Genomic DNA, 9,679 nt, shown 5'->3' on the forward strand with positions numbered 1-9,679 from the left:
AACGCCTACCATTCCGGAAAACCACACCACCAACCACAGCAACAACAAGAACCAGTCTGCTACAAAAGATCCAATTATGGGAAATGAAGGTCGACCTGGGAGGAAGGCTGAAGTTTCCCCAGATTGTTCAGACAACCCTGAGGCCGGATGTGGTACTGTGGTCGGAAAACGCGAAGAAGATCATCCTCATCGAACTTACAGTCCCATGGGAAGAGGGGTGTGATCAGGCGTATAGAAAGAGTGCCAAATACCAAGACCTTCTGCATGACTGCAGGGGGAAAGGATGGCAGGCATGCCTGTTCCCAGTTGAGGTCGGCTGTAAAAGATTCCCTGCCCAGTCAGTGTGGAGAATGCTCACAGCCATTGGAATGACAGGGAAGGAGAGGAAGACAGCAGCTCGCAGGATGGGGGAGGCAGCAGAAAGGGCCTCTTGCTGGTTATGGAACAGGAGAGAAGAGTTAAGCTGGAAGTCAGGAGGAGATGGGCAGTGACTTGGCCAGGATGTACTTGTAATTTGGCCATACGGAAGGATCTTTTAGACATTTTCACTTGAAACATGTTTTATCACGTTATGATAAATAAATGTAGATTTAAAAAGTATTCATGATCTGTCATTTAAATTTAATATATTATTACTGTTAAAGGGACTCGAAATGAAATGTTTAGGACTGGAGGACAAAAACTTGGTCCCATCTCTGGTATCTACAGTACTGACCTCTGACCTGTATCTACAGTACTGACCTCTGACCTCTGACCTCTATCTACAGTACTGACCTCTGACCTCTGACCTGTATCTACAGTACTGACCTCTGACCTGTATCTACAGTACTGACCTCTGACCTGTATCTACAGTACTGACCTCTGACCTCTGACCTCTATCTACAGTACTGACCTCTGACCTCTGACCTGTATCTACAGTACTGACCTCTGACCTCTGACCTGTATCTACAGTACTGACCTCTGACCTCTGACCTGAATCTACAGTACTGACCTCTGACCTCTGACCTGTATCTACAGTACTGACCTCTGACCTCTGACCTGAATCTACAGTACTGACCTCTGACCTTTATCTGTAGTACTTGTTGGAGAATAATTTCTCTTGCCTATGGATAGTTTGTGTGGTAAATGTGTGATTACTTCTGGCGTCAGTTATCTGACCTATTTTCTCTCTGAGGAACATACCAAGACCAAGGTCCCTCTTTTGGCGTCTTCAATCTCACTCTCTGGGGGATACTTTGCATTACAGGCATAGCTGTAGAGTTAGATGATAATGCCCTCCGTCACTGTCTGACAATTTGTATTTCCTAGCTGGTGTGAATCCTTATCTTTATGTTTATGTACAATGGCCAATGGGATTCTAACACATCTCTTCTTTGCTGCCTCGGCCCACCTTTCTAGTATAAGAATCTGAGTTCACTGTTTGACCCTTAGAATTGAGGTGGACTCATGCACTTATGTTGTGATGACGAAGATTCTGTTCTCCTCGTATACTGGCCTAAATAAACTCCTTCAGCATAAGACATACAGAACTCTGGTACTTCTTCTTCTTCATCGGCATCACCACAAATTCCTTCCTAACAGTACTGACCTCTGACCTGTATCTACAGTACTGACCTCTGACCTCTGACATGTATCTACAGTACTGACCTCTGACCTCTGACATGTATCTACAGTTCTGACCTCTGACCTCTCACCTGTATCTACAGTACTGACCTCTGACATTGAGCTTCACTTGTTTCTTCATCAGGATCTTTCCCTTCTTGTTGTAGACGGTGCAGGTGTAGATGTTGGTGTCTCTCTCTGTGGGGTATTTCAGGGTCAGACTGAGGTCTTTAGTTTTCAGCAGGTCTTCATTCATCTTCGTTCTGTTTCTGTAAATCTGGTTCTGGTCTTCAGGCTGGTCAGAGCCGTTCTGATACACATGGACCTTCCTGTGGTCACTGTCCTTCCACTCCACTTTAGCGCCTTCAGGCAGGGGAGCTGTGGTTTTGCAGGTCAGCTGGACAGACTCCATCCCTGAATCCACCTCCACCTGGGGGACTGAGAGGACAACAAATCCCATCATCAGCTGTAGAGACAGCAGCAGCAGCTCTGAGCACATTGAAGAGAAATATTTGGAGTGAAACATATTTGACTGGTTCCAGTCTGAAATATGTCCCATTCTCCATTGAACAGAGACAAGTTAAGAAGTGTAAACTACTGTTGTATTAAATGTTAAATGTTAAACTATCTATTTATGAAGTGAATGAATGATTTCAGAACATTTCCCTGTGTCTTAATCAGGTTCATTCCTTTTCATTCTTATTTCTCAGCACCAGCAGCAGATTGTCTTTGGCCTACCCTGATGAAGGCCATGAGCTGAAACATGTCGGGCTAATGTCCTCCTCTTGGTGAGGACACTGCTCAAAGATGAAGAACTGGTTGATGCATTACTTTCTTCCAGGCTGGATTTATTATTATCAGGTTGTCCAAATAGCTCCCTGAAAAGCTTGAAAAGTCTGAAAAACACACCACTCATTTATACTGTATGTCCACTGCTCCAGCTGCATTTTATTTTGAAAGTATTCTAAATTTCTTCCCTGTAACCCGAGTGTCCTTCCATGAGAGCAACGTGACTTTCCTATTCTTTGTTCTGCTTGTTCAAAGGTGTCATTGATTGTTACTCTGAATGATAAGTGCTCACACTTTGTCTTGTGCACTTCCATTTCCTACTCACCTGTATTTTCCTTTCAAACATAAAATCTAAAACTCAGCTGTACGTTTTGTCTCCCACAGCTTGTGGACATGGTTTGATGAGGATGTGTAATTGCTGGATCACATTTCTTTAGTAGCTGGACTTTCCTGGTTCCTGATACTAAACATAGAACTCAACACATTGTTTCTTCCTTTCCAGAATCCATGAGAGGAAAAGACAAGTTTTCTGAACGGTGAACGAATGTATACGAATATATATATATATATATATATATATATATATATATATATATATATATATATATGATCTGTAATTGATTAATTGCTATATAATCTGTAATTGATTAATTGCTCAACCACAACACAAGAGCAACAGTTTAGTTTAGCCTCCATCTTATTCACATTATTGCACCTTATTATTCCTTCCTATATACATCCAGCAGATGCAGAAGGCAGCATGGTGGGACACTTTCTTTCATTTGATCAGTTGGTGTTCCAGAGCTGAATCAATGAATCCTGGATCAATCAACACTCTACTATCTTCCCTTCTATCCTACTGAGTCAGATATGTCTGTGAAGGTTCTCAGTCATCCAGGTCATGGTGTATCCAATAGTGTTAAAGAAAGACAACTGGACTTGTAGAGTTTCTAAAAGACATTTCATCTGAGTAGCATCTTCAGTTCTAAAGGACTGGTGGAGTGTTGGGGTCTAAACAGGAACATCTTGGATGAAACGTCTTCAAGAAACTCTCTGGTCCAGTTGTCCTTTCTTTAATGTCTTTGGATGTATATAGTCAGACTGTCTTCTCTTGCTGAGTACTGTCCAGATAACTCACCATTCCACATATTCTTCCATTCAGAAATGAGTTTATTGACTGTGGTAGCTGGATCAGATTCCACTCACCAAAACCATGCATCTTCTCTAAGAGGACTCATCGTCCTCTCTGTGTCTCTACAGTGTCCCTGTCACTTTCATCTGAGTGTGATATTTCTCCTTGTTACTCTTTGTATTTACAATATTCCAGACCTCATCCTCCTGCTGCCAGATTCAGTTCCTGCCATGTACCTTCCTGATCCCACACTTCCCTCTTTCACTTCCTGGCCATTCACAGTCCTGTTGTTCCATGCTGTCAGTCCACCTTAGCAACACAGCGTCTTTTCACATGTCTAAAGCATCTGTCTTTGTTTCTCCTCAGTCAAGGTTTTGGTTTATTTTGTGTCTGGTTTGACATCTAATTCTTTTTCTCTAGTTATTACAACCATTAATAACTACAGCCACCTTCTGTTGACTGAACACAAACAAGATCATTCTCTCTAAATCAGCTCATAACACACCAGGTTCACATTTTCTGTTTTGAAACAATTCAAATGTTTTCTCCAAAGTCATGTGAGTATTATTCTAATGGTCTGACTTGACTCAAAGCTGTGAAAGAACAACTACTGGAGGATTATCATTAGACTTCTATTGGTACAGAAAGATGGAAAATCACTGACCTCTGACCTGTATCTACTGTACTGACCTCTGACATTGAGCTTCACTTGTTTCTTTATTAGGATATTTCCCTCCTTGTTGTAGACGGTGCAGGTGTAGGTGTTGTTGTATGTTTCTATTGGGTATTTCAAGGTCAGACTGAAGACTCCAGTTTTCAGGTTTTTCTTCATCTCCACTCTGTTTCTGTAAATCTGGTTCTTTTCTCCAGGCGTAGTAAACCTAGACCACTTCACTTCAGCGTCTTTAGGCAGGAAAGGTTTGGTTTTGCAGGTCAGCTGGACAGACTTCACCCCTGAATTCACCTCCACCTGGTAGACTGAGAGGACAACAAATCACATCATCAGCTGTAGAGACAGCAGCAGCTCTGATGGTAACAGGACATCTCTGTCCATCCTTGTCTATGTGTCTCATGTTGGTGGAGGACTCTCAGTGTTCAGTTTGTTTGAGGACGTGGATCAACCAGGTGACCTGAGCTCACCTGATGTCTGTCACACCTCTGACAGAAACCAGTGGAAACTAGTTTGTGACTGAACACCAGTTTTCTTCTTCAGGACATTTGGAGAAGTTACCAAAGAAGAAGTCAGGAACTAATGAGGAACCAATCAGATGAATGGATGAGGAAGAACCCTAACCCTCTGCTCTGGTTTTACTGGGACTGGGAGAGACCTGGACTCAGGAGCTTCTGACTAGAGCTGGATTGTGCCTCAGTTTGTTCCTGATGTCTTCCTGACTCGTTCCTTAGTAACTAGTCAAAACGTCCTGTAAAGTGCTGCAGACATGTTTGATGAAGAATTTCTGGAACTAAACCTGGAAGTTTCTCTTCTCCTCTCTGCAGCAGCTGTTTGAACTCTGAACTCTTTTAGCAGCTGGAACAAGTCTCCTTCACAGGACACATTTTACCATCAGCATTATGGGTAGTGTAGTAGTAGAGACTCACCTGACATGAAGTAGTGTCGACAATGAAACAAAAGACCCCCAACGACACCAAGAACAAACAGGAGAACCAGGAGAACTGTAGGCCAGACTGGAGGTGGTTCTGTGGAGAAACATAAAGAACAACATGACCTCTGACCTCTGACCTGTATCTACAGTACTGACCTCTGACCTGTATCTACAGTACTGACCTCTGACCTGTATCTACAGTACTGTAGAGTAAAATAAAACAGTAAAGGACTCAGCCTCTTATTATACATGAGATGACTCAGGCCAAAAGGCTTAGAGATGGCAACCCTACAAATGTCAACTGTGTGTGATCATACAGTATACTGCTGTATACAGTGTTAGTATTTATTGCTGACCTTTGACCTGCAGCTGCACGGCTGCCAGTCTGCGTTCGTTTCCAAACGCACTGATGGAGCAGATGTAGGTTGCGCTGTCAGAGAGGCGGGGTTTCCTTAGATTCAGGCTGAAGTCTCCAGTTGTCAAGGCGTCAGTCTTCATGGATGTTCGGTCACTGTAACGCTGGTTTTGGTTTTTCAGTTGATCACCTGTCGTCTGACGCTGATGGACGGTTGAAGGACTGAGTTCGTAGCGGATCCACTCCACCGTGGGGTCCACAGGAACAGAAGAGTCTTGACAGGGCAACAGGACTGACTCCGCCCCGTCCACCACCTCCACAGCCAGGGTAGGCTGGGAAACTGAGAGAACACAAGAGACAGAAACATCAATCAGCTGGTTTAATAATAACTGTCACATGGAAGAACTGAAGCAGCCTAACATGTTTAATACATGGTCCAGAGTTCCTGGTATATTTTGTTAAATATCTGTAGATTGTTCTTCAGCTCAGGGGCAACATGATATGTGACAAGACTGAACCAGAACTCTTCATCAGCTGACTTAAAGACCGCAACTCACCTTCTTATTCAGTTCTGATTTGATTATTTCCTCTGACTGAAACTGGGGGTTCACATTTTTATTCGACATAAGCCCAGATAAACACACTCAAGACTGATGTGTGTGCGTCCTTCAGACTTCCTCTTGGACACAAGAATGAAGTCCTGCTTGTTAGATGAGATCAGTAATGTGTCTGTGACTCCAACAATAAAACAGCTCCTGATCACCACTTTGATTTTCTACTGGAAAGACCAGAAACTGTTTGGCCTTGAGTCTTTGTTTCCCTCTGAAACCACATGTTGAGGTTTGTTTCTGACCTTTGACATGTAGATGTACGTCTGTCACTCTCCGTTCTTCTCTTCCATTACTGATGGAGCAGGTGTAGTTGCCGCTGTCAGAGAGGTGGGGATTTCTCAGAGTGAGACTGAAGTTTCCAGTGTCTAGAGCATCAGGCGTCATTGATGTCCTCCCCCTGTAAACCTGGTTCTGACCTTTAACTTCATCTGTTTCTCGTCGTTTGTGGACGAATTTGGGCCCGAGATCGTTCCTGGTCCAAATCACTGTGGGTTCCTCAGGAAAAAAACCCACGTACTGGCAGGGTAGCGGGACAGACTCCGCCCCCTCATTCACCTCCACCATACCTGCCAGGGCATGCTGGGAAACTGAAGAAACACAAAGAGAAACAGAAATCAGCTGCATGATGTGGGTTTGACTTCACACATGACTGACTGTAGGTCACATTATCTGCAGGGACCAGAGATATCAGTTTAACTGTCAGTCAGTCAATGAAAAACTACATTTCATTCACAAACTGAAGACAAAGAACAGATCACTGAATGTGTTTTGACAGTTTTCATAGATTTGGCTGAAAAACTTCCTCTCTTACTCAAATTATTGAGTAATGACATTTGTAAGATCGTGTTTATCAGGTCTGTCCTCTACTCCAGTCCTGTAACAGTTTAGAGTTCAGTCAACCAGAACATGATTTTTAGTTCTAACTGATGAATGAACTCATGGTGCACCATCTCTCAGGACTGATCTCTGCACTACAATCCATCAGTAAAAGGCTTCCTCTGGTCCTGGTACTAACACAGAGACACATCTCTTCTTTAACAGCACCAATCTCAACCAGAAACTGTCTCAGTGTCCAAACTAGAACTCCAACCGTGTTATTCATGTCAAGTATTCAGAGATGGCTTCTTGCTTTCACAGAAGTCTGGAACACTAAGAAGCTAACATGCAGCAAACACAGAGAGAATCTACTCATTGGAGCAAGATGTTACTGAGAAACATCCTTCCTGTTCATGGTCTGATTGTCCTGAAGGTTCAGGGGGGCTGGGTACAAAGTCAATGTTCTGTTCTCTCGTCTTCTTTCTAGCATTTCTAGGAAACATGGCGTCATTATACAGATTTTTGTCTTTATGTCCCCTCCAGGACACCGTACCTCGCTGTGTTTGTGTTTGATAGTTAACCTCTGACCTGGTTACAGTTCTCAATGTCAGGAAGAGAAACTGGACCAACTGTTCTCTGATCATCTGATACATCCAGACATGTGATAGTCAACGTTCTGTCCTCTGTGGTGTTCAGAAAGCTTTGGATCATTTGTGTTGATTCCAGTAAGAACCCATTTGAAGACTGACCTGTTGTTAATGTGTCAATGTTCAGACTTTTGTCTAGAGACAGAAATAAACAGGACGGAGGCTGTGAAGTCCAGACCAGGACATTCAGTTTGTTACAGATACTGAAAACCTGTCCCACATTCATCACTGGAAACATCAGGATAGATAGGGTGAATGAAAACAGCTAATAGTTTATAACACTGGTGTTTAATAAGCTTAACATTTATTAACCTTTAATATGTCTCTGTTGCTTGTTCTCAGGCATCTGGATGAGGAAACTCGCCGTCAACATTTCCCCATGAAGAACTCACTAGCTGACAGTTTCACTTTAAAACACATTGACATTTGTAAAAGTTTCTGTCCAACAGTGAAGTCCTGACCTGCAGCCAGATCATCAAGCAGTCGTTAGCTCTGAGCTCACGTTAAATCTGTTTGATTCTTTGTTTGTTGATGTGATTTTACATTTACAGCTGTGATTAGAAACAGAATATCAGACTCTGCTTCTGGACGTGTCCCTCACAGACAAACTAATAACTAATCAAAGTTGAAACAGGTCATCACTGACTTTCTTTAAAGAGACAGACGTGAGAGAAATGATGTCAGACTGAAGTGATAATCAGATCCAGGAAGAAGATATCTTACCGTGAACGAGGATCACAAACACCACCAACGTCTTCATCTTCCTGTCAAAACTCCAAGAACTCAGGTTGATGTGTTTGGACTCTTCTTCAGATCATGAGACACTTCTGACTTTCCTCCTCTCGTCTTCAGCTCAAACTTTTCCCACTGAAGTGAAAGTGCTGACTGTAAAAAAAAGAGGAAGAACGAGTTTCTCAGCAGCAGCCACAACTGTAACTGACTTCCGTCAGCTGAAGGCGTAGGTTTGGTTTTTGACGAGGGAGAACAGGATATCTGGAAATGTCAGCTGTTTGTCTTTAAATATCAGGTGACAGGTGAGATCTGTTGCTGTTGTCATGGAGATCATTGTCAGTGACACGCAGATCGTCTGTTCACTTTCATTTTGTTCTCATCACATTTCTTTTTGATTTGACTACTGCCCATCCCCCATCACTCCAGCTTTCATCTGTTCCGGGTTCCTGTTCATCTTTCTGTTCAAACTTCCTGGTACTCCAGGAGTTTTTGCTCTAGAGTCACATGCTGTAACTAAAACTCTGACACATACATAATAACTTTGACTCTGTCAGAATGAACTCAACTCAACACCCTAAATGTGATCCACATCTACAGTGTGGACACATGAACATTTCAGCTGCTGCCAACATGTTTGACTTCCATTCACATCAACATTATTTTATTCACAACGTTACGTTTGTCATTTGACATATTAGTCGAAAAATCAGAAGTCTGTCAGCCCCTGTCACAGACATTTAAAAACATCACGGATGAGAAAACATTTCTTACACCTTCAGCTATCACCAGTAAAGGAACATGTTTGAGGGTTTTATACATCCAGAGTTGATCAGAAATCACCTCTGCAGTCACTGATAGTCAGTCTAACAGCAGGCTGCTGAACAACACACTGCCTAGATTTAGGATGTAATCTTGATTCGGAACTGAAGGATGACTTTTTAACAGGAACATGAATTAACTGACTGAATGCGGCCCTGGACAGACTAATATTAGAAGTAAAAGTGCATAATGTCTATAATAATCTTTACAGTTTTTTACAGTTGCTAACACACTAAAATGACATGGATAGCACAAATATTTAAACTGACACACAGGGAGCAAAACCTCATCTCAAATCTCCAAAACTTTAAACACATTTTCTGCTTTACACACATTTTGCAAATTGAAATGTCACTTTTTAAGTGTACTGAACACGGTTCTCTGTATAAGACACAACAATGAGACATAAAGTCACATGTTTGCAATTTCAGAACTCTGCCATTTAAAATTACGCACTACATGAACTCATTGGCCACTATATGTGCTACCTGGTCAAACAGGTGTTATGTAATTGTTAACACTTCAATCAGGAAGTCAGCAATAAAAGACCACAGGTGAGCATCTTTTTTTCT

The 9,679-nt window shown here is 42.4% G+C and overlaps 1 protein-coding gene across 1 annotated transcript; it reads right to left on the minus strand.

The window, feature by feature from the left end:
- Positions 1-1,357: 1,357 nt before the first annotated feature.
- On the minus strand, positions 1,358-8,352 carry LOC311491937 (CD276 antigen-like; the record flags this gene model as incomplete). The annotated part of the gene is made up of 7 exons (XM_084550011.1): positions 8,280-8,352; positions 6,336-6,680; positions 5,484-5,822; positions 5,123-5,221; positions 4,214-4,501; positions 1,920-2,040; positions 1,358-1,394 (listed from the first exon to the last, which is right to left on the minus strand). Exons 1-7 carry the CDS (start codon positions 8,314-8,316, stop codon positions 1,358-1,360), a joined length of 1,266 nt encoding a protein of 421 aa, XP_084406137.1. The 5' UTR covers positions 8,317-8,352.
- Positions 8,353-9,679: the final 1,327 nt, after the last annotated feature.

Source organism: Chelon labrosus (assembly GCF_963514085.1).
Source record: "Chelon labrosus genome assembly, chromosome: 1".
Lineage (NCBI taxonomy): Eukaryota > Metazoa > Chordata > Actinopteri > Mugiliformes > Mugilidae > Chelon > Chelon labrosus.